This window comes from Eleutherodactylus coqui, chromosome 6 (genome assembly GCF_035609145.1).
Source record: "Eleutherodactylus coqui strain aEleCoq1 chromosome 6, aEleCoq1.hap1, whole genome shotgun sequence".
NCBI lineage: Eukaryota > Metazoa > Chordata > Amphibia > Anura > Eleutherodactylidae > Eleutherodactylus > Eleutherodactylus coqui.
Window position 1 is genome coordinate 9,410,263 of NC_089842.1, and position 25,682 is coordinate 9,435,944.

General features: G+C 45.1%; 2 protein-coding genes across 2 annotated transcripts in view; both read right to left on the reverse strand.

Annotated features, from left to right (window-relative positions):
- Positions 1-25,682, reverse strand: part of LOC136631802 (membrane-spanning 4-domains subfamily A member 4A-like) — a 452,683-nt gene that overhangs the window by 314,458 nt on the left and 112,543 nt on the right. The gene's annotated exons all lie outside the window — the stretch shown is intronic.
- Positions 9,853-25,263, reverse strand: SHISA7 (shisa family member 7). The gene is made up of 5 exons (XM_066572599.1): positions 24,716-25,263; positions 21,724-21,875; positions 14,066-14,125; positions 13,777-13,932; positions 9,853-10,439 (listed from the first exon to the last, which is right to left on the reverse strand). The coding sequence occupies exons 1-5, from the start codon at positions 25,261-25,263 to the stop codon at positions 9,853-9,855; spliced, it is 1,503 nt and encodes a 500-aa protein (XP_066428696.1).

Consider the following 25,682-nt stretch of genomic DNA (forward strand, 5'->3'; position numbering starts at 1 on the left):
ATTGAGAGGAGTGCTGCTCAGACTGAAATCAGCTCCTCGGCAGCTGAAGATGGATGCATAGAAGTCTATGTATCTTCAACTGCCTAAGGGAGCCAACAAGGAATTATAAGAGCCAGAAGAGCACAGTGCTCAGAGAGTGCGGCAATTCCTTCATTTCAGCAGTGGGGGGCGTCCCAGGAGCCGGATCCCAATCGATCAAAACTTTGGACATATCAAAAGTTTCTTAAAAGTGCAGCTACTCCATAAAGAGATATGCTGAATGAATCAATAGATTCCGCCCTGACAGGACTTAGAAGGTGTGTTAAGTGGTGGGGCAGAGAAGTGTCTATACATAGTAACACATGGCATACCAGAAATACGGTGGAGCAAACCGGTTGTATACGAGGCGCTCAGCCAATGCATGCAAAACAAACCCATAGGATCTGGAGAAGGGAAGGCGCCGTCTGAGCGTTTGTAAGGATCCTTCACTAATAAGAAAGGGGGACGTATCTGAGAAAAAGGGGGACACATCCGAGAAAAAGGGGGATGGATCTGAGAAAAAGGGGGACGGATCCGAGAAAAAGGGGGACGTATCCGAGAAAAAGGGGGACGGATCTGAGAAAAAGGGGGACGGATCTGAGAAAAAGGGGGACGTATCTGAGAAAAGGGGGACGGATCTGAGAAAAAGGGGGACGCATCTGAGAAAAAGGGGGACGTATCTGAGAAAAGAGCGGACGTAGCTGAGAAAAAGGGGGACGTATCTGAGAAAAAGGGGGACGGATCTGAGAAAAAGGGGGACGGATCTGAGAAAAAGGGGGACGGATCCGAGAAAAAGGGGGACGGATCTGAGAAAAAGGAGGACGTATCTGAGAAAAGAGCGGACGTAGCTGAGAAAAAGGGGGACGGATCCAAGTATAATGAAAAGAATCAACTCAGCTTCAAACTGATATATAAATAGTAACGCAGAAATAAAACCTGCGATAAAAGGAATTCATAGGAAATAATGCTGATTTAGTCACGCAGCGATGTGCATGATGGTCAGCGCAAATACATGTAGCCGAATGTTATGCTAAAAGAATGTCATTTTCCCTTTATTTTCACTGCTATTCATGGTATGACTTGTGTTCCTATATCTCTATATAGATGCTTCTCCGCCCCGAATAGTGGACACACCTCATAAGTACTGCCAGGGCGGAATTTATTAATTGCATGTTTCATTCATTCATTCATTCATTCCGTATATCACACAGACTGTTACTTTGTTATCATAATCTTCACTGTTATTATTATTATCGATGCGTTGATTTTTTGAAGAGCTTTTTAACTAATTTTCTTCTTTTTCATTTATCTTATAGAAATGTTACATTACTCTATTGATTCATCTAAGACTGGATTTACACGGGCGTCAGCATTTCTACGTTTGCCCTCCGGTGATGTAAAAATGCGTAAACGGGAGCCCAAATCTAACGTTTGTTCGCCTGTTCAGATGGTTTTGGCCCGGCGCATATACGCCAAGGCCGCAATGCCTCGGCATACATGCCCCCTGTCTCCCCCTTCCCTCACCCTCGCCATCTCGTGGCAACAGGAGGAGGCAGGATGGGCGTGAGCTAGTGTGCTAAGCTTCCGCCCCCTCCCTACCGCTTATCGCAGACAGCAATGGGAGGGGGCAGGGCTTAGCTTCACCTCTGCTCCGCCCCTGCCATTGCAAACAGCCGGCAAGCGGCGGAGAGGAGTAGGGAAGGGGGTGGGAGTTTAGCAGTCACGCTGCTAAACTCCCAACCGCCTCCCTTTTCCGACAGCTGTCATAGGCTCCCATAGGAGTCTATGCAGCCGCCGCCGGTGTAAAAGCGCCCGGACGAAATGCACTATCTTGGCCAGTCGGGCACTTTTACGCCGCGAAAATATGCCCATGTGCACTGATGTAAACCAATGCATCAGAGGGGCAACGTATATCGGCCGGGCGTGAAAACGATATACGCCTGTGTGAATCCAGCCTTATGGTGTGTAACTTTTCATGTGTTTTCCCCTCCCTCTTCTCTTGTTCTCCTCTATTCTCTGCTTACACCTCTTGTGCACGGCCCTCAGTCCAGCCATCCTGGGGAAACGCTCTAATACTGGCTGCTTTATTAGTTAGTAAGTTACATTACTGCGCCCCATAATATACGGTGGTGATCCTTGGACTGGCATAACTTATACTTTACTACAAAAAAATGTCTCCCTTACCATTTGAATCCCGTTCTTAGCAGAAGTCGCTCCACCCTCCCCTTATCTGAGATGCAATACTACACACAACCTGCGGGCAAATGTGGAGCTGTCTTTGGAAGAAATTAGGCATCTTTTTCTAATTCTTGTTAATACATACATGCATATTATGGTCTGAGGTCAGGGTGGGTCTGGCACACCAGATGCCCCTGACCTTTTCTTCAGTGTGATCATTTTCTAGTTCTCTCAGAGAACTGTGCAGCTGCTATATGATACATCACTGTACGATAAGTGAAGGTTAAGGAATGGTGAAGGTAATGAGCACATTATAATCAGCTTCATGTGAGACAGAGTAACCACTGCTGAACATCCAACAACACCATTCATCACCCGGGAAGCAAATATTAACCTTCTCACTGCAGTAGACCGCCAGAGAAGCAGACTTTAGTCCATCCACAATACTAGACCACCAAAGAAGCAGACTTTACCCAGTCCACTGCAGTAGGCCACCAGAGAAGCATTTATTAGTCTACCCACTGAACTAGACCACCAGGGAAGCAGATATTAACCTATCCACTACACTAGACCACCAGGGAAGAAGGTGGTCCTGTCAGCTATATAGAAGATGTCAGCACCTCTATCTAATCTATAGCAATTACGAGAAGCTGCCTGTCCGCAGGGGCCGGTATTCATGCAGAATGATTTCCTCATCTAGGGGAGTCTATGCCACAAGGCCATGTGAAGTCCAACGCTCTACTAGATGGGCGTCTCTAATAAAGGGACCATTCAGTATACTTGGGAGTTATTACTTTATGGCTATCATCAGGTTCACTGACTGCAGTGCAGTATAGCATGGAGCTAGTGCTACGTAGCTCTTCTTTATAACAGTCTTCATAAGTGGGTACTGCTGGTGTAAGTGGATGTGCCCGTGTTATCAGGGCACCATATAGCAGCTCTTGGCATACATGGTAGTGGTTCGATATTACATGAATGGTAAGAGACTAAATGTTTGATCATTGAGTTCAGGACATTGTAGGAGATGATGCTTCTCTTTAGTGCAGTCAGAATTACCTACAACAAGCCTTATTCTAAAAACGCAGGGCCACTCTGGCGAAAACACATTTTTCCATGCCTGCCCCCTCACCTGATTGCCTCTCACACTCTGGAGGTCTCCTCTGTATTGTGCATTGTCTTCCCTGCAGTGCAGCCTCCTGTCTGATGTTCGTCAGGCACCATTTTGAGGCTGAGACTTTACATCTGTAACATGATGCATCAGCACGGCATTGGCTAGAGACGATATCATTTTTGCCTGCTGTGAGCAAAGTTTAATTATCATTACCTTCTATATCCATCTAAATAAGCTACAGTCCATAAATATGCAGTCAGTAGGATGAGCTGTGACCTCCTCTATTATAACTGTTCACATCAGTAAGTGTGATAGGAGAGAGTGTGTGCTCCCCTGCAGGCAGTATATTTGGTAGATCCATGTAACAGCATCACACAAACTGAGAAACTGACTAGAAATTGAATCCATGACCCCCTAGTAGATCTGACCGGGTCAGAACTGAGATCACATGACCATCTGAGGAAGAAGAGGCTGGAAGATTCAGCTAGAAAGAAGTAACTAACCAAGATGCCACTAGCTGACTTATATATCCTGGGGGAACAGCTACCTAATAAATGGATTTTTAAAAATCCCCAGAGGGGCCCTTTAATCTGCTGCTGTGGATTTCTGCTCCAAAACCTGCAAGTATAAATGAATTTTCAGATTTTTTAGATGCATCTTGCAGAAATATTCCGCATGTGTGGAAGGTCTCTGAGACCAACTCCAATGGAAGTTACTAAAATACTAGTCATTTACTTAGCTGAATATCAAATAGCCCCCTGAGACAACTTGATGCCCACTGTGCATTGGTAGAGCAAGACACCACATACTCTTCTGATTGGCCAGTGTCACCCCCATGAACGGCACTGGCCAATCAGAAAAATGTCTAACGTCACCGACTACCAATGTAAAGTATTGATAGAAGTGGTGTGGCCATCTTGCTTTGTCTGGGACTGGAAGATCGCTTTAAATGTTTTGGCACTGTGTTTGCTTTACAGCCTCATATTTTGCCAACAGGGGGTCTCCAGAAATTAAAAAGGGTGGTCAGTGCCCCTGCAGCCTGTGAAAAACCCTTCCAAAAATGTAACTAGGTTGGGTTGAATGAAGCTCTAGAGCGGAGGGCGGCGGGGTTGAGGGCAAAGCGTGACATCACACTCTTCATTCCTGGCGCCCACAGCTCTGCCCCTTCCAGAGCTCCTTTCAACTCCTCCCAACTCCACCATATATATGTATACTAGCAGGGTGCACCATGGGGGAGATTTATAAAGCCTTTCATGCCAGTTTCAATTTGCAATATTTAGGCTTTTTGCCACGCTCTTGCCACTTTTGGGTGGCCGCCCCGGACCAACACATTTATATATAATTTACACCAGTAACCTGCGTAAATCATGCCAAAAATGGACGCCAGGTCAGACCTAGTGTATACTTCAGTGAAGGCACACGGAGGCGCCGAGATACGCCTAATACACGAAGAGCTGTGCGGCTCTTCATCTATAAGCCACATTGTGCCCCAGGGGGATTATTATTAAGAGCTGTGTTGGAAATGGCAGTCTTGATGTTCTCAGCGGGGAGAGGGAAGTAAGCTGCTACCTCTGCCAATAGCTTATCCTTCCTGAGGACAGAAGGATTAAGCATATTGAAATTCAACATGCCCAACCCTTCTTTCCTGCAGTATTTGTTGTTAAGAGTCGGGAGAGTCGTTGGCGACCACTTATCTCTTTGAGAACAAAAGAATTGGGCATGTTGAAATTCAGTATGCCCAACCCTTCATTCCATCAGCCTCTGTCATCGGGGAAGAGCTGGGAGGCCCCCCATCATTTATAGAAAGTGTATCGGCACTTTAGGAAATAACCTCATACACACTCTACAGTCAATGAAGCATCATTGACCTTGTGAAATCTTTGGAGTATGTAGTACTGACCGATGTGATTCTCCCGGTCAGAATGTCCTCCAGCAGCTACACTGATGGGCTGCCGAAGAGAAAGCAGATACAGAGGATAGACTGGCGCACACCTTGGGCAGGTATGTATATACTTCTTTATTTAAGATGGAGACAAGAAAAACAAGACGTTTCAGGTCCGCACCAGCCCCTTCATCAGCTCAGTCACCGGTCAAAGTGGCTGTTGTGGCCCCGAAACGCGTTGCTTTTCCTGTTGCCATCCTAAATAAAGAATATACTTTGTTGCACAGCAGGCAGCCGGGCATTGTGACGCAGCAGATCCAGGAGGGTGGCTCCACGGACAGTTTGATTACAACAATAGGACTTTCCCTTTTGCGTTGCATGGCACTGCTGGGTTGGACATATATGGCGGGTATATGTAGTAGACATCTGCTCCTCCACTGGAGTCACCACCCCAGAGAGTGTTACGTAAATCCTCTCTGCCCTGCTAACTGGGCGGACAGAGAGTAAGTTAAAGGGAAAGGACATGAACTAGTTTACATGGAGCAGTTTTAGAAAATCCTATTAAGAAAAAGGAACCGCCCGTCTTTACATACATGTAATAGTTACATATTGCGTGTTCATATGTTAAAATAAACATGTTGATGGAAGTGTCCCTTTAAATGTTGAAAGCCCATGCATTGTTTGATTGACTTTTCTGCAGCCCCTTATAAAGATCGATATCTCAACTTCTACAAAGCTAGCATGCAAATAGGGGATGGGAGAGTCCCTCCACAGCGCCACCTATTGGAAGGTGACTTCTCAATAAGTCAGTGCTGAAATTGAAATGAGGTATCCCCAACCCTTCTTTCCTTAAACACTATTTTGGCGCGTATTATGCACGCATACAGGCCCAGATAGTGTATGGGGATTGCCGGCGAGAGCCAAGACCTGTTGACAGCCACATGAGGGTTTGCCATTGGTGGGACACGTTGTATTTTTAATGCCGCACTCTGGAGTTTATAGAACGTGTTGTAGAACTTTTATTATACTTTTTGGAGGGAGATGGAAAAACATACAGAATTCCACCATTTTCGGGGTTTTGTTTTTACAGCGCTCCCCATCCTGTAACCTGATAATTTTCAGAGTTTACCGAGTTTAATATTTTTATTCTTTCCCGCTATGGCGCAATAAAAACACGTTTTTTACAAGAAAAATTATTCTAAGACCCGGAGCGTGCATACGTATTCCCCCGCGGCAGCGGCGCGCTGTGAGGGCCTTTACCACAGCTGTAGTCTTATTGATCGTTTGAGGCACACGATTTCTGGATCGCTTTCTCTCGTGTTCTTTGGAAGGCGAACAAAAGAAAAATAGCAATTCTGACCTTAGTTTTTAAAATGATTTCTACAGTGTTCATCATGAGAGATAAATACCAAACATTTTCACTGATGGTCGTTATGAATGCGGTAATACCTTTTGTGTGTTGGTTTTTAATTTTTTTTTGTATTTTACAAATTGAAAAAAGGGTTTTTGTGGGGAAAAATGTGTATTTTTTAAACTGGATTTAAGAAAAAAAACTGTATTGCGCTTTTTTCCCATTTGTTTTAGCCCCCCAAGGGGACTTGAAGATTTGATCGTTTGATCTCTAGGATAGTACACTGCATTACTTATGTAGTGCATTCCGCAGTGCCCATGACAGCAGCCTATTAGACTCGGCCAGAGGTCTAATAGGCTGAGTTTTATGACAGACATGGAGGCCAGAGTCAGGTTTCCAGCTGCCATGGGAACCGACTGGTACCTTGCAAACACATTACAGAGTGCTGATGGGTCACAGAAGGAACCCCCTTACTCCTATTATCATATTTTTCCTAAAATAAGACACTGTGTTATATTAATTTTCTGCCCCAAAAGAGGCACAGTGTCTTATTTTTTGGGGGTGTCTTAATACTCAACTCGCAGGCGGCGTTTTTCCTTGCCGTCGTCAGTGCTGGAAGAGTATTCTCTTCCTGGTAATGCGCATTGAATACCCCGCCTCCAGCAAGAGAATGCTGTGATTGGCTCAGGACCAGAGTTTCAGCCAATCACAGTCTGCACTTGATGAGCCAATCACAGCCATTCAATGATGTCATTCATTGAATGGCTGTGATTGTCTCATCAGGTGCCGGCTGTGATTGGCTGAGGCTACGGTCCTGAGCCAATCCCAGCATTCTCTTGCTGGAGGCGGGGTATTCAACCTTCGTTACCAGGAAGAGAATACTCTTTCAGCTTTAAGGAGGACACTGAAGACTGGAAACCGCCGAGGGGGATTGGGAGGCCGCCTGTGAGGTACTTTATTAAATGTTCTCTTATGCAGTGTAGTTAGGGCTTATTAGGGCTGGTGGTGGAGGGGTGGCTTATTATCGGAGAAACACTGTATCTGATTACATGATGCAGTTGCTATTAATTGCGGCATGTAAAGGGTTAAACTGCCCGGCTCTGAGGTTGTAGTCAGTAGTCAGCCAAGCCAGCGATTTAGAAAGGTGCTTGTGCAGGTTTACAGCTCATTAGTGAGGTCAGTAAAAAGTTATATTGACCGTCATTAAAGGGCTAAGACAAAACCTGACTTCTCCATAAGTTAACCCTTTCCAATCCACTGTCTGACGTCTAAAGACATTCTGATTGAAGGCTGTACAGCTTCTGATGTTGGAAGACATCTGGCAGGGTATTCTTACTGTATATTACTGGCCGCTCTGTTCTCGGGGGCCTCTCCAGCATGTCCAATACTGCAGTACTGTCTCTAGCCAGCAGGTGGCAACATTGTATAATGGCAGCAAGAGAAAGCCCCCTAGGAAACCCTGAATACAAAATTGGATTGCAAAGGGTTAATAGGTGGCGCTGTGGAGCTAATTTTCCATCCCTATCTGCATACTTTTTTTCCCAGGGAGCATTGCATGGCCTGTATAAGACACACTTCACCAACTTGGCATTCTCCACAAGGAGAAGCTTTAACCCCCGACCCCACAATGATAATATGAAACTAAGAGTTAATGTACAAAAGGAGGTATTTAGGAAAGCCTCGTTGCAGACATCACCATAGCGAAAAGCACTAAACAATGCTATCGGTAATGCTAAAAAAGAAGAAAAAGACCATTCCTGTTATCATCTAGGGAAGATTTTCCTAAAGCATCATAAACAGACTCAATGAACAGTTTAAAGGTACAACACAGTCGTGGGTTAATGATCGTGCTACACGTAGGATTCTCGCCTTCACCCGTCAATGGAGTTATATGGTCTGTGCGAATCCACCATAAGATAACAGTAGGGCGTTCCTAGTTATTAGAGACGTATCTCAGTAACGTTAGTATTTTAGCAGCAAGTGACGCCGCCATTTAAATATGTGTCAACCGCAACAGTTTAGCCCAAAGAATCGGTAAAAAAACCCCAATAATCATCTGAATACTATGGGATATCATAACCTTATTTGACATCTTGATTGGTAATATGGCAAAAAGAATGGTCACACACGGCGCGGCGGTAAGTTGGTCGCTGGCAGAATACACAAATCTGGAACTAGAATACTTCAAAGTTACTGCCTGAGGGGAAGAGATTATTGAAACAGTTAAGGCCATTAGTGTTTTAAGAGAACTCCATGGAAGTGGATCAAGTGGGAAGGGGTGAAACGAGACAAGTCCGCTTTCCAGCAATGTCAGTTGATGGCGTGGAGATAAAAAGGTACGAAAGAAGTCTGAAGTAGCGTGACGTCATCGAGGTAAAAAATAGAAGAATAACAAAATAAAGATTTCTTTATGGCACGATCCTTTGTTTCGTTTCCTAAAATGACCGAATCATGTGAAGCGTTGAGACCGCGGCGTAAGGAAATAGATGGCTTTCGTTTTAATAACCGATGATGCAGCTAACGAACAAATCAAACGATATACTTCAAGAGGGTCGGAGATCGCTCTCCTAGACCCAAGCAAGCTTTCCCGATGCAGTTCTTATCTTGTATCGACAGCAAACTTGGGTGAAGTTCTTCGGAACTGCGAAGAAAAGTTGTGCGAGCGTCCGACCGAAGACCCGGCACAGTTTGTGCTGCACGGAATCGAGTTTGTATCAGATTGGTTGTGACCAAAAGTTAGTTCCTTCTTTACCAAAAGTGATGAAATTACGGGAAATCAAGCTTATATACGTTGAAGTCTTTTGTAGTGCTCCTCTGAGACATCACTGAGGTCATCCTACTGAAGAGACCTTACCATGCAACTTTTTGTTTTCATACCTTCGACGGGATCAACTTTTTGACCCAATCCTTAATAAATGCCAGTAATTGTCAAACACTCAGTAAGAAATGGAAAGGTTTCAGTTCTTCTATCTCCTGGAAAGTAGCCTGGAGCTCAATAAGGTGCTGTGTGTTCATCCTTGCTCTCATCTTTGACACCATCACCCTTGACATCATTTCATGCCAGTGACTGTTCCATCAACTTGGCGGTGGAGGCAGCTTCATACAACAAAGCAATTAAAGAAAAATGCAAAAACGAAGAGCCGCTCTGTCCTCTACTCCAGGAATCCTGAGTGCACTTCTCGAAAGTTTTAAGAGCAGCCGATTACAAAGTAAGCGATAAGAAAATCGTAAGGAAGCCACATAACAAAATCAGTTGCCTTTTTTTTTTTTTTACCTAATATAGAAAAAAGGGAACAGTAAAAATCAGCAGCTTTACACTGTCACCTCATTCTTGCTCCCGGTACGCAGGTGTTGACTGGGGAGAGGGCCAGGAATAAATTGGAGCTGTTCAATGGTGTTTTGGCGCTTAGAAGCAAAGGCTTGCCGCCGGGTGGCAGTGTGGTTCGGCATATCCCACGCTGACTTGGGAGAGTTGGAAGAAGATGGGTGGGAATTCATTTTAATCATATGGTGACGGTCTAGCATGGGCGTGCTCACACAGACGTTGGTGTGCGAAAGGGCTTTTTGGTGGCCGAGACGCATTTCTTGGAATGGTGTTGGCCCACGATGGTGGACTCTTTCAGGAGACAGAAGATGCTCCTGTGAATGTAAGACCTCGCGAGAAAGAAGACGTTCTTGAGAGATGAGGCGATCTCTGGGTATGGTGTAGTCGTAGTGAGCGGGATAGTAGTTGTCGGAGAGGATGTGTTCTTGGGACATGACGCGTCTCGGTGCTTGGGATTTTTCCAAGTAGCCGTCTCGTTCATAGTTCATCTTCATGACGTGGAGGGGGAGGGTACCGCGGGTTAATTCTGTCAAGTGTTTCCGCTTTATGTAAAAGTCATCCATGTCTTTCTCTGCTTTAGGAAAAAAATGCAATAGAATATAACGTTAGCTACAGAAATGTAACCTTTCTATTAGACTATCGCAGGCATTTCCTTTTACATTTTATGGAATATTTTGAAAAAAAAGACTTTGATATAAATTGCAAATATTAAGGGGGTTGTCCAGTTGTCAACTATTGATGGTCTATCCTCAAGGTAGATCATCAATAGTACATTAGGAAAGGTCTGCTGCATGGGATCCTCACCCCATGAGCTGTTCTGTGGACTGCTGGCATATTTGGTATTTCAGCCGCACTTCAGTAGCGGTGAGCGATTCCAGCGGCCTGATTGGTTGTTGGGTACACACCCCCTCCCCCCCCTTTGCAGATGTGCACGAGTGCTACTTCACGAGCCCAGCGGGGGTTTAGGGTTTAGGGTTAGGTTTAGAGTTAGGTTTAGGTTTAGGGTTTACGGTTACGTTTAGGGTTAGGGTTTAGAGTTAGGTTTAGGGTTTACGGTTAGGTTTAGGGTTAGGGTTTACGGTTAGGTTTAGGGTTAGGGTTTAGGGTTAGGTTTAGGGTTTCGAGTTAGGGTTAGGGTTTCGAGTTAGGGTTAGGGTTTGGGTTTAGGGTTAGGGTTTAGGGTTGGGCTTAGTTGCCGACCCTCCTACGGCTTTACTGCTTCTTATTTAATGGGCCGGCCACTCGTGCACATCTCCAAAGGGGTGTGTGTACCCAACCAATCAGGTCGCTGGAATCGCTTACCGCTACTAAAGTGCGGCTGAAATACCAAATATGCGGACTGCTGCTTTCGTACACTGAGCTGATTTATAGGTACAGGAAGCAGACAGCTCCGTTCCCACTGCAGAGGCCAGGCTTGTTATTGCAGGCATCGAAGTGAATAGGAACTTTGCCTGTAATACCAAGCCTGGCCACTATAGTAAGAACAGAGCTGTCTGCTTCCTGTCAGAATCAGCTCAATGTATGAGTGCCCTGATCCAGAGAACTGTGAATCAGAGGTAATCTCAGGTGGGAGACATTGGGCGATCTATTATTGATAATTTTCAACCGTACAACCCCTTTAATGTTCTTGAAGAAATTAGGTTAGTTGAGAGGCCGGACACAACTCAGAACCTACCTTCTGTTTAATAAGAAGCCTTGCTGCATTTTGCAGCACTACAGAGATGATTTTTTATTCCTTTACGTCTTCTCACCCTAAACTAATGTCCAGCCTGGGATCAGTTTCCATATCTTGCACTGATGACACTCCTGAAACTGCTGCGTATAAATTGTTAGGGATGGTTTTGTACTTAAAGGGGTTGTAACAAATCAACTTTTATCACATATCAATAGGATAGGAAGCAAAAGTCTGATTGGGGGGATCTTCCTGCTTAGACCCCCACTGATCTCAATAACAGGTTCCCGAGTCCCCTCTACTCATCATTGTGTCACTGCTAAGATTGGTCACGTATTCTTGGTGCTGCTCCATACATTTCAGGGGGGCTGATGGAAATAGCCAAGTACAAGCGGTCGGCTATCTCTAACAGTCCCATCGCTCCATTCAATGTCCTCCTCGGTTGGTTCCTACAGTGAGAAGGATAAGGGGACATGGGGTTTCTGTTCTTGGGATCAGTGCGGGTCTCAGAGCTGAAACCCTTCCCGATCCAACTTTTATCACCTATCCAGTTGATTGTGGTACAACCTCTTTAAAAGTTTTGTGCCAAAATGGAAAGTTATCCCCTACCCAATGAGAGCCTCTCCAATCCCCAGACCGAAGGCTCCTGCGTGAATGAAGCAATAGTCGGATGTGTGCTGCAACTGCATTCATTTCAATGGGAGCGTTAGTGACTGACGAGGTCAAGCACTCAGCAATAGGGTTGGGGCTCCCGCTGATCCCCTACTCTTGGTATAAGGGTCAGATGAAAAGGGTTAGGCAGGTAAGCTGCATAATATAAAGGGGGAGATTTAGCAAGCTAAAAAGATGTACAAAAATTGCTAAATTTGGCTCAATCCCTCCTTAGGCAAAAATTTTGCAACCCACCTATAGACTTATTATTGAGCCCGTCTTCAGCTAATGAGCAGTGACAGCAGTCAGGTGGTGCTTCAACTAGCTATTTCTATTGATTGGCGGGCGTCTTAGCACCCGGACCTCCAGCTCCTTTGATGTCTCTATGGCACGTCTAAAATTTATATATGGATGTAAATGTACATTCTGTGTCGTTAAGAGGTTAATGATCTAACACACTGTATAGAGCCATCTGCTTCTGAAAATAGGAGCTACCCCAAAAATAAGCCCACCCCTAATTTTTCACGATTTTCAGCTCATAAATCCCGCCTCCACAACACAACGGCTGTTGATTGGTTCTTTGACCACTGCTTAACCAATCAATGCAGCGGTCAATGAACCAGTGCATTGGCTGTGATTGATTCATCGAGCGCTGTACTGATTGGCTGAGGAACCAATCACACCATCACTTCCTGGAGGCGGGATTTATGAGTCCCCTAACCAGGAAGTGATGTCGTACGACGGCTGAGGACTGTGGCACTCCAGAGCTCCGGAGAGCAATGTGAGGGACCCGCCTGCTAGGTAAGTATAAGACTACCCCAAAAATAAGACCTAACGTCTCTTTTATGGCAAAAATAAATATAAGGCAGGGTCTTATTTTTGGAGAAACATGATCGTAGCACAGCAGCTCCATACATTAGAACAGCTGATTGATAGAGGTCCTGGTAGACAAGCCCCCGCCGTTCAGCTATTGATGATGATAATCACCTTTATTTAGCACATGTATGTTATGCAGCACTTGATACCGGGTTCGGTCCTCATCGAGGCTAAAAATCTATATTCAACCAATCTATGTTTTTTCCGATGTGGGGAAACCCACGCAAATGCAGGGAGAATATACAAACTCTATGCAGATGTTGTCCCTGGTGGGATTTGAACCAGCACTGCGAGGCAACAGGGCTAAACACTGCCTTATCCTGAGGACATCAATCATACAATATGAGAGACCCCTTTAAGCATCTATATTTACCATTTACCATTGGAAAAAGGCTTAAAGGGGTTTTCAGGCAGCGCTTGCTGTCAGTACCAGGATACTGCGTGGTCGGAGCGGAAGCCACTGCTCCCACCCCTGTGAAGTGTCCGGCGCTCGTAATTGCTGGCGCAGCCTCATTGGCATCAATGTGAACTCAGCCTGCAGTTACATGCCCAGCTTCCGTTGATTGCAATGAGAGCTGCACCTGCAATTACGAGCTCCGCCACTATGTAGCGCCCAACCCTGGTGCATCCCGGCTCTGACAGCGGGCGCTGCCTGGAGAACCCCTTTAATGTGGCAAACTGAAGTAAGACAGACGTCTAGCGGAACACGTACCCAGCTTCTTGAGCGAAGAATACCTGCTGATGTCAGACTTAATAGCAGATTCATAAGAGGGTGGTAAGTGAGAGAGGTTATGGAAGGACCGAGAGAAGGACATGGTGTTATATTTGGTGGAAGAAGTTGGAAGTTGAATATTGTTAATCCGGTAGTCTAGAAAGAGAACAGACACATCAATGAAAGAGGCGCAAGAAATCAGAAGAGAAAGCGAGAGAAAATCAGAGAAAACTGCGTCCAGAACCAGATGATCGACCCGCAGGGGTGACTCTGCAGACGTAAGGCTTACCTAATGTGGCCGCGTGCTTCGGGCTGTTGACAGTGAGGATGAAGTTATGATGCATATTATCTGGGGAAAGAAAGGAAACACACAGAGTTACAATGTATCTAATTGGGAGGAGAATCCCTTATTAGTGTGTAAATCATTCAGCAGTTACATTATGGCCGCCTGCAGACGGCCGGGTCAGAGAATTCTCACAGCGGGACCCGACCCGAGCCCCTGCAGGGACCAGCGCGACACTCACCTGCTCCCGCGGCTCCGGCTCTCTGATGTGCTACCTGCCAGCGCATGCGCAGAGCGGAGCCAGCGGCCGGGGAGCACAGAAATAGAGCATGCCACGATTTGTTTTCCGCGAGAGATTTTGCACGGACAAATCGCGTCCGTCTGCATAGGATTGCGTTTTCTAACCCAACCCTATGGCAGCTTCCACGGGTGGAAATTCTGCGGGAAATCCCTCCGGGGGCCTTAGAAGTTGTGAAAGTATTAACCCTTTCCGATCCACTGTCTGACCTCTGAAGACATTATGATTTAACCCTTTGCAATCCAATTTTGGATTCAGAGTTTCCTAGGGGGCTTTCTCTTTCTGCCATTATACACTGGCGCCATCTGCTGGGTAGAGCCAGTACTGCGGTATGGGACATGCTGGAAAGGCCCCCCGACAACAGAGCGGCCAGTAATATACAGTAAGAATACCCTGCCAGGCTTCTTCCCACATTGGAAGATTGTACAGACTTCAATCAGAATGTCTTCAGATGTCAGACAGTGGATTGGAAAGGGTTAAGGCTGTGCAGCTCTGATGTTGGAAGACATCCGTTAGGGTTCTCTTACTGTATATTGCCAGCCTCTCTGCTGTAGGAGCCTATCCAACGTGTCACCTCATGCAGTACTGGCTTTAGCCAGCAGATAGCACTGTTGTATAACGACAGAAAAAGAGTAAGCCCCCTAGGAAAGCAGGATACAAATTGGATTGGAAAGGGTTAAGATGATATATGTAACACTTGTTATTCAAGGGGTTAATACAGCTAAGGCTGCCGTAACATCTGCAGGGGATTCCGTTTTATCTGCTCTGTTGGGGGAGCAGAGAAGGGGAATCCCCTGCTGATCAGGTCTATTTTATAACAGAACCAATAGGCTGAATGGATCCATTGACTACAATGGGATCCGTTCAGTTTCAGCTCAGTTGCCGGGCATGTTACCGAAAGAAAGACCTAACTTGAATTCCTAGTAGTGGGGGAGTTTGAGCGTTTCCTGGAGACGATATTTATGGTAGTCATTGTATCCGCATTCTTGTACTCTTATCAGTTTACGCCAATGTAAGCCGACATCACATCATGTATGCATTCGCCCCTTAAGGCCCTTTTACACGGAACGATTATCGTTAAAAAAAATCGTTCAAATGAGTGAAAGTAAACAATAACGTTCAGCCTAATGGCAGCCGACGACTGAGCGCAATCATTAGCTTTCGTTCGTCGTTCATTTTATGCAGGACTGAGAACCCCCGTCGGCTCGTTCACTTATTGTTCGGTTTATATAGCGCTCGCTCCGTCGCTCTTTTCCCCTAAAACAGATGGGAACGACTGAACAAGTTTTCCTTTAAAGGAGCCAAACATGTATCTGCCTGTATGAACAGCCGCTACGAGCGGACTCTGGAATCATTCGCTTGTTTAAACGAGAAATTGGCTCATCCAAACGGACCCTGAGGCCTCAGTCAGACGGGCGTTTCTTGTTGTGCCATGTTTTTTGTGCTTGCGATTCGCATCTATTAGAACCAATGCTTTCCAATGGCAGCGGTCACATTTGCACTGGTAAAAAATAGGACAACAATTGCAAAACGCAACCAAGAGCGGCACCAGGATTCCTTGGATGTGAAACCCCTGGATGCTGTCACATCCAGGGGTCTCAGCTTGTGGTCAATGAGGCTGGCGGTCGCAGCGCCGACCCCATTGACAACGTGCAGAGAAGATCGCAATCCTCTGGCACAGCTGTGACAGCTGTGGCTGAGGATTTCTTCATCTCCGCGAGGAGTCCCCTCATCACTGAACACTGTAGCAGCACTGTCACAGTGTTCGGTGACAAGGGGACTCCCTGCGGGAATGAAGAATTCCCCTGTCACAGCTGTGGCACAGAAACGTGTTGTTCTCCCATTGCTTTCAGTGGGGCCAGTGCTTTTGCAGCCCCATGGAAAGCAATGGGATGACAGCAAGCCCTGCAGGGATTTTTAGAGAAGGGCTTTAAATATAAGGCCTTTCCTGTAAATCATCCATAGAATGTGTAAAAAAAAAAAAAAAAAAAAAAAAAAAAAAATATATATATATATATATATATATATATATATATATACTCACCTCTGCCGGGGCTCAAGCACATCTACCCGCTTGGTCCTGCTGCACTGCTCTGAAGTTCTTTCAGCAGGCGGGGATTTAAAATCTCTGCCTGCTCAAAGGGGTGTGTCTGATTGGCTGAGCGCTCAGCCATTCATTGAATGAACGCAAAACAATCCAATTGCAGGAATACAGCTTATCGTGGAAAAACTTGCTTTTTATTTTCTTTATGGTGCTTGAATAATACAGAGAACGCGTTTCGGTTATGAAACCTTGTTCACCTCTGACTTACAAAGCCATTATGCAAACCTTAAAAAGGTTTAGTGAAAATAAGTGAATTAAAAACATATGTGCAATTAACCCATGGCAATCTGCTATTTCAGTTACCAAAACCTGTCCCTCCTGCAGGAACTTGTCTTGGTTTCTACATATATGCATAGTATATCCAACAATACATAAACATGAACATTCATCTATAATATGCTCCACTTAATAACATAAGATATGAAATCAATATGACATCGTTACAGAAGCAAGAAAAAATAATGAATAAAAATAAAAATAAAACAATGAAAAAATGAAAAGGACTTTTCAGCAGCAACAAGGAATTAGACACAAATTGTTAATATGAGGTAATGCGAGTAGCAACATATTGTAATTAACAACAGTACATTATATGTTATTGGCCAAGTAGGATTATGTTGGGATTAATAACTATTTTTTAATGAACAGTATCCACTGTAACTAATAAATGTATAAAAGGTCTGTTTTATAATTCATTCCTTTCGGGAATCTTGTGTTTAAGTTTAATATCCAAAATATTTTGGATGCTGCTGAAAAGTCCTTTTCATTTTTTCATTGTTTTATTTTTATTTTTATTCATTATTTTTTCTTGCTTCTGTAACGATGTCATATTGATTTCATATCTTATGTTATTAAGTGGAGCATATTATAGATGAATGTTCATGTTTATGTATTGTTGGATATACTATGCATATATGTAGAAACCAAGACAAGTTCCTGCAGGAGGGACAGGTTTTGGTAATTGAAATAGCAGATTGCCATGGGTTAATTGCACATATGTTTTTAATTCACTTATTTTCACTAAACCTTTTTAAGGTTTGCATAATGGCTTTGTTAGTCAGAGGTGAACAAGGTTTCATAACCGAAACGCGTTCTCTGTATTATTCAAGCACCATAAAGAAAATAAAAAGCAAGTTTTTTCCACAATAAGCTGTATTCCTGCAATTGGATTGTTTTGCGTTTATTCAGAGCCAGAAGTAGCCGGATGGCAACAGCTTGTGAGTATACTTGCTTGCGGAACTGAGGCTTGCAGCACATGAAGATAAGGTGGGACTTTTGTTTTTCATTCATTGAATGACCTCTGAGCACTGCCTGTGATTGGTCACAGTGCTCAGCAAATCATAGGTAGCACTCAGCCACTCATTGAATTATGAATTATCACATCTTGTATCCAAACTAAAGGTGGTCCAGCAGGGTACTAGAGCCTCCATGCCCGGCCGTATCACATATTGTATTTAGCTACAGGTGGTACAACAGGGTAGTAGAGCCTCCATGCCTGCCTGTATCACATCTTGTATCCAAGCTAGAGGCGGTACAACAGGGCACTAGAGCCTCCATGCCCAGCCGTATCACATCTTGTACCCAAGCTAGAGGCGGTACAACAGGGTACTAGAGCCTCCATGCCTGCCTGTATCACATCTTGTATCCAAGCTAGAGGCGGTACAACAGGGTACTAGAGCCTCCATGCCCAGCCGTATCACATCTTGTACCCAAGCTAGAGGCGGTACAACAGGGTGCTAGAGCATCCATGTCTGCCGTATCACATCTTGTATCCAAGCTAGAGGCGGTACAACAGGGTACTAGAGCCTCCATGCCGCCCGTATCACATCTTGTATCCAAGCTAGAGGCGGTACAACAGGGTACTAGAGCCTCCATGCCCTCCCGTATCACATCTTGTATCCAAGCTAGAGGTGGTACAACAGGGTACTAGAGCCTCCATGCCCTCCCGTATCACATCTTGTATCCAAGCTAGAGGTGGTACAACAGGGTACTAGAGCCTCCCTACAAGCGGTCAGTTTTCCCCAATAAATAATGTTTTTGTAGTCTATATGTTGCAGATTACACACTTTGCCCCAGGCAGCATAAAGGCTACTAAACCCCTTAGTTGCTGGTGAGGCTCAGATGCGGTCGGTCACGTTCACAGCAGTGATTGTATGATTACATGTTTAATCTCTAGTTCAGCAGCGTGATTGGCCTTTATGCTTATTTTCGTATTATATTATATCAACAGAGAAGTGAAAGGTGATTGGAGCAGTTTGTTTTGTTCTTTTCCATCGGTTGTGACTTCCTGGTAGGAAACGTTTGAGAACTCATGTCATAGACTATTGCTTACAAAGCTCCCCTGATGGCCACCAGGTGTCAGTGTTCAGCCACGCAAAAGGGATCGGGCGACAGTTTAGTAACTACAACATAATTGTATCAACTGTGAGATAATGTTACATACCATTTAACCCGTTAATTACCAGCCTTCTTTCTCGGTTTTAGTTTTTATTCTTTTCATTCCCGCGTTCCAAGACCTATAACTTTTTATTTTCTCAGTCAGTGTAGCCGTATGAGGGCTCGTTTTTTGCAGGATGAGTTGTATTTTTTAATGGTACTATTTAATGTACCAAATAAAGTGTTGGAAAACTTTTAAAAAATTAATTTTTGTGTAATTGAAAAAAAAGCACAAATGTGCCATTTTTAGAGGGATTTGCCCTTGTGGGCTTCACAGTGCAGTAAATGGACATGTTTACATTCGATGGGTCAGCGGCGTTAGGGCTTATTCAGACAACTGTATATCGGCTGGGTTTTCATGCCAAGCCGAAAGTTAGGGCTTTTTTGATGCAGTGATGACAATCATTATTATCTTTTTTACTGTTTAAATTGTTTTGTGGGAAAAATGGGAAAAGAGTTTTTTTTTTCCTTATTTTGTTTGGAAGGCAAATCCACCACCTCCCATCAGAAGCAGACAGCCCAAATGCTGAATAGAGGAGCTTATAACAGGTGCAAAGTACTAATAAACCACCAGCCACATGACCACCCTACGAAGAGGGGGAGTGGCTACCCAGGGGTACACCCAGTGCGGCTCCAGGCTCAGTGACCATGCTGCTATTAGTACATTAAAGACATTTTCCAGGTGTAAAGCATTGATGGCCTATCCTCAGGATAAATCATCAATAGTAGTTGTTGGGGTCTACAGATCACTTGTTTTCCAGCCCAGTGTGTTTGTGCACTGAGCTGATTTCTGCAGTTAGATATAGTAGATCTTGACTTTAGTAAAGCATGTGACAAAGTATCTCATAACATACTTATTGAAAAAAATGACCAAATCTGGGATTGACAAGACAACTGTTAGGTGGATTCACAACTGGCTGAGTGATCGTACTCAAACAGGGGTCATAAGTGACTGCACATCCAAGTGGAAGAATGTATCAAGTGGGGACCACAAGGCTCTGTCCTAGGCCCAGTGTTGTTCAACATTTTTATAAATGATCTGGAGGAGGGAATTGATGGGAAACTGATAAAAATTTATCGATGACACAAAACTAGGAGAGATAGCTAACACTAAGGAAGAGAGGCAGAGTATTCAAAAAGCTTGCACAGCGGGCAGCGAATAACAGAATGGTATTTAACAAGGAGAAATGCAAAGTCCTACATCTGGGCAAGAAAAATAAAAAAAGCACATACAGAATGGGAGGAATTGGGCTAAGCAGCAGCACATGTGAAAAAGACTTGGGTATACTAATAGATCATAGACTGAACATGAGTCAACAATGTGATGCAGCAGCCAAAAAGGCAAACACAATTCTGGGATGTATTAAGAGAAGCATAGAGTCTAGATCAGGTGAGGTCATTATCCCCCTCTACTCTTCCTTAGTCCTCATCTGGAATACTGTGTCCAGTTCTGGGCATACCACTTTAAAAAAGACATAGACAAACTGGAGCAAGTTCAGAGAAGAGTTACCAAGATGGTGAGCGGTCTGCAAATCATGTCCTATGAGGAAGGGTTAAAGGATCTGGGAATGTTTAGCAGAAGAGAAGGCTGAGAGGAGACTTAAAGGGGTTGTCCCGCGAAAGCAAGTGGGGTTATACACTTCTGTATGGCCATATTAATGCACTTTGTAATGTACATCGTGCATTAATTATGAGCCATACAGAAGTTATTCACTTACCTGTTCCGTTGCTAGCGTCCCCGTCGCCATGGTGCCGTCTAATTTCAGCGTCTAATCGCCCGATTAGACGCGCTTGCGCAGTCTGGTCTTCTCCCTGGTGAATGGGGCCACTCGTGCTGGAGAGCTGGTCCTCGTAGCTCCGCCCCGTCATGTGTGCCGATTCCAGCCAATCAGGAGGCTGGAATCGGCAATGGACCGCACAGAGCCCACGGTGCACCATGGGAGAAGACCTGCGGTGCATCATGGGTGAAGATCCCGGCGGCCATCTTAGTAAGGTAAGGAAGAAGTCGCCGCAGCGCAGGGATTCGGGTAAGTAAAAAGGGTTTTTTTTTTTTTAACACATGCATTGGGTTTGTCTCGCGCCGAACGGGGGGGCCTATTGAAAAAAAAAAAAAAAAACGTTTCGGCGCAGGACAACCCCTTTAATAGCTGTCTACAAATATCTGAAGGCCTGTCACAGTGCAGAGGGATCATCCCTATTCTCATCTGCACAAGGAAAGACTGGAAGCAATGGGATGAAACTGAAAGGGATGAGACACAGATTAGATATTAGACAGTGAGGGGGATCAATGAGTGGAACAGGTTACCATGGTAGATGCTGAGTTTTCCTTCAATGGAAGTGTTCAAACAAAGGCTGGACAAATATCTGTCTGGGATGACTTAGTGAATCCTGCACTGAGCAGGGGGTTGGACCCGATGACCCATGAGGTCCCTTCCAACTCTGTGATTCTATATATGCAGACAGCTCTATTACTACTGCAGTGGCCAGGCTTGGTACTGCAAGCAAACTTCTCATTCATTTCAATGGGAACTTGTCATGCAACACCAGGCCTGGCCACTACAGAACAAAGCTATCTACTTCCTGTAGAATTCAGTTCAGTACATGACGCTGGCAATGGACCCCAGCTAATCTACTGTTGATGACGTCTCTTGAGGATAGGCCATCAATAGTTTACAACCGGAAAACCCCTTTAATTTACGTTGGGTGGACAGGAAGAGGTAAAGCTTTATATATTCAATCGCCTTAATTTATTACTACATTGTTTTTACTTGTATATTGCGCACAGATATATAACACTATGGAGAGATCCTCGCAGGCTTTACTCACCATGGTTGCTCTTTGCAGACTTCACTGGGTAGAGGTTTTTTGGAGGACGGCAGGGTCCGTTATCATGTATTCCTGCACTCACAGCAGTGCTGTTATTCCTCTCACTGTGGCTCCCTGGAATGGACTGGTGGCGCAGAATGTCCACAAGAGCTCTGGAACAGCGATATTAATGAAGAAGTCACAAGAAAAGGTTACTGTATCACTTCTGCTCGCCAATATCAAAGAAAGCTGAATGTTTGTGCGAAGCTACATTGTTGTGCCCTGCAAATACAAAGCTGTCGTTTCATGTGACTACTTGATATTTTGCCCTTCTGCAGTATTGAAGGTATTGACCTAAGAGAAGATGTAGAATAACTCAATAGTCACACTTAGGCCTCATGTCCACGGGCGGGTTTGATTTGCGGACCAACGCAGGAGATCCGCAAATCAAGCCGCTCATAGGAAAGCATGGGAATCCGCAAATTAATTTAGGCATGTTGATTGGTCTGGAAAACAAATCGCAGCCCTAAGAGTGACTCCCATTCTCGCAGACCCTCTGCTGCCTGGTTATTGCAGGCCGCCCTGTAGTGCTATTTTTCCCCTGTGTCAGCCGGGAAAATGTCAGGCTGGCCATGGCTTCCCCAGGCCAAGCTGGTGGTTTGCTGGTGTGCCAACAGTGGGACTTTAGGCTGATCAGCTGAACATTGCGAGTCCCACATTCAAGAAAGGGCATGCAGACCATAGAAACAACGAGTATATGGGTAACAAAACATTGGAAAATGGCGTCACCCTCCGGAGCTGAAATTAGAAGAACAAAGGAAGATCCAACTTCTATGTATTTTTTTTTAAACAACAACCAGCAATATAACGTGTTTCGGAGCAAAGAACCCCTTCTTCAGTTGTGGTGGAGCAGGCACTATTATAAGTGAGCAGAACAGTAATAGGAATGGTGAGGGGGGGGGGGGGGGGAGAAAAACAAAGAGAAAACAACAATCATACAATAAATAACATAGATAGATGGGAATGATTCCGGGATGTGAACGATCTGCTACTTTGTATACGAAGTCTGTAAAATCATCTTTAATTCAGTATAATATGACGTGGATCCAAAATGCGCTGCAGGTAATTACACTGAATTAAAGATGATTTTACAGACTTCATATACAATGCAGCAGATATCTCACATCTCGGAATCATTCCCATCTATCTGATATGTTATTTATTGTATGATTATTGTTGGTTTTCTTCTTGCTTTATTCCCCCCTTTTCGTCCCCCCCCCCCACTGCCCCTCCCCCCTTCTCACCTCTTTCTATTACTATTATGCTCACTTGTTATAATACTTACTCCAGCACAACTGAAGAAGGGTCCCTGTGCCTCGAAATATGTTTCACATGTCCTTAAACTCCTATGGCCCTAATACTATACTTTAGGCTTACCTGGACCTCAGGGGTGCTTCACCCTTCTCCTGTCCTACACCTATCATACCATAGAAGCAGACCATGCAACTGCTATGGGGCCCACGGACAGCGGGGGTCCGGCAAAGTTTGGTCCCACCCCTTTTTCTACTGCAGTGTTTCCCAACTCCGGTCCTCACGGACCCCAACAGGTCATGTTTTCAGGATCTCCTATGGTAAGAACCCCTGTGGCAATGTCTGAGGCACCGACAATAATTACATCACCTGTGGAACACTGAGGAAATCCTGACAACATGACCTGTTGGCGGTCCCCGAGGACTGGAGTTGGGAAACACTGCTCTACTGAGTGGCTGGAACCAATGCAGATTTCCTAGAGGAACTGAATTCCTCAAAAACAAGGGAATTGCCAAAATGTATCACCTAATAAGGGGCCCATGTTAATCTTTGCTATGGGATGAGAGTTTTGAATTTGGTACAAGCAGCATGAATCGATGACCCCTTCCTGTCAGGTTAGTGGAGGTTTTATAATAGTGTGGAGAAGGCCTTCTTGGCGCACCCTGGGTCCAGGGGTGTAATTATAGAAGATGCAGGGGATGCGGTTGCATCCGGGCACCAGAAGCCTTAGGGGCCCCCAAGGCCTCTTCTCTCCATATAGGGTGCTCAGTACTATGAATAAAGCATTATAGTTGGGGGCCCCATTACAGCTTTTTCACTGGGGCCCAGAAGCTTCACGTTACTCCTCTGCCCGGGTCCTCTGATACGTGTGCATGATTGCCATTGCGAATTGCTGCCTTCTGAAGGCCAAAGGAGGTCCAACATGCTACTAGAGGAGGGCTCTAATAAAGGCGCCAGCAGTGGACATAAATATGGGAATTGGATACAATATATCGTATGGGTTATTTCAGAAGTTACCCTTATACAGAAATTGATTCATACGTGAGGGATGTGACTAGAGATGAGCGAACGTACTCGTTCAGGGTGATTTCGTAATCGAGCATCGCTTTTTTCGAGTAACTGACTACTCGGGCGAAAAGATTCGGGGGGCGCCGGGAGTGAGCAGGGGGTTGCAGAGGGGAGTGGGGGGGGGGGGGGGGGGGGGGGAGAGAGAGAGCTCCCCCCTGTTCCCCACTGCTACCCCCCGCTCCACCAAGCAGCCCCCCGGCACCCCCCGAATCTTTTCGCCCGAGTAGTCAGTTACTCGAAAAGAAGCGATGCTCGATTGCAAAATCGCCCTAAACGAGTAAGTTTGCTCATCTCTAGATGTGACTATTTCTTTTTCCTCCGACTGGTTTCTATAGATCATTTCGGCAACGTCTCCGACCCGCTCAGTTATTTTCAGGTGGCATGCTACTAAACAAGAGCTAATCTTCTTAAGCGCATTGATACCTAATTTAGTGTTAGCACATAACAATGGCATTGGAGTAAACTCCTATATGACAAAGCCGACTGATCACGTATTCCATGGTGCCGCGTCTTCCCGTAATCCGGTTAAGCTGAACTACAGAACATAAAGCGATATTGGATTTACATTGTGTAATTCGTTTGTATAGCATGAAAACAATTCTTTCCCGGAACTCTACTTTTCTTACCAACTCACCTGGGTACATTAATCTCTCTCCCCCGTGGGCGTCGGGAAGCCTTGTTAAAGGCAATCTTGGCTCCGATGCCCACGGCTAGGGTGAAACTAATGACACCACAGATGACATAGACGGTGCTATTGGTCTGGTCTGCGTGGCCGTGATCGTTCAGCTTGCTGTTAGCACTGGTGGTAATAGGCTGGGTTGTGTGCGCCCAGAACGGGCTGTTATAGTTTTTACAACTGTCTTGGTCCAAGCGCTTGTGACGATGCTCGCAACAAAAGCGGTAATGGCACGTGCCACAGCAATAGCGATATGTACCTGTGGTACAGTTAAAGGTGGCATCATATTGCCCCATCACATCATAGTATCCATAACACATGTCTGGTATGTTCTGGCTCAATGCTCCAGAGGCATTCTGGGGGCGCTTCATGAGAGCGAGCAGCATCGGCAATGCTTGTGTTTGGTTCATCTGCTTTCGACTCTGGACGGCGCCAACACTGAGAGCCGAGTGCACCCCAAGAGCATCTAGAGTAATACTGAGTAACACCGTTAACAGATGATACATGGCAGATGGCAGTTATGGCGATCCGTGACAGTAACAAATATAGTTTTCTCTTGATGTGTGGAAGAAGAGCCTTGGTTGTCCGGCTGCAGTGCTTTCGGAGTCTTCGGATGATGACGGATGGAGGACCATGTACATTGAACTCACTTTCAACTTTTTTTTTTTTTTTTAATTTAGCTTTAAGAAACTTTATAAAAAGTTGTCTTCATTACAAAAATGGCTCAGAACAAAACCTGGAAGAGAAAACAGGAGATTAGAGGAGAAGATGAAATGTACTTCCCAAACAAGTCTAACCTCTAGAGATGAGCGAGCGTACTCGGTTCGGGTGTTTTTGCACTCGAGCACCGCTTTTTCCGAGTAACTGACTACTCGGACGAAAAGATTTGGGGGGCGGAGAGTGGCGTGGTGGAGCGGGAGGTAGC

What these genes read in the sequence shown, in the direction of transcription:
- SHISA7 (XM_066572599.1), bottom strand. Translation starts at nt 25,263, where the DNA reads ATGTATCATCTGTTAACGGTGTTACTCAGTATTACTCTAGATGCTCTT. An exon ending in GTCTGCAAAGAGCAACCATG is followed by an intron (nt 14,126 to 21,723) that starts GTGAGTAAAGCC and finishes TTCTTTCCCCAG; the next exon opens with ATAATATGCATCATAACTTC. An exon ending in TTCTTCGCTCAAGAAGCTGG is followed by an intron (nt 10,440 to 13,776) that starts GTACGTGTTCCG and finishes TTTTTCCTAAAG; the next exon opens with CAGAGAAAGACATGGATGAC.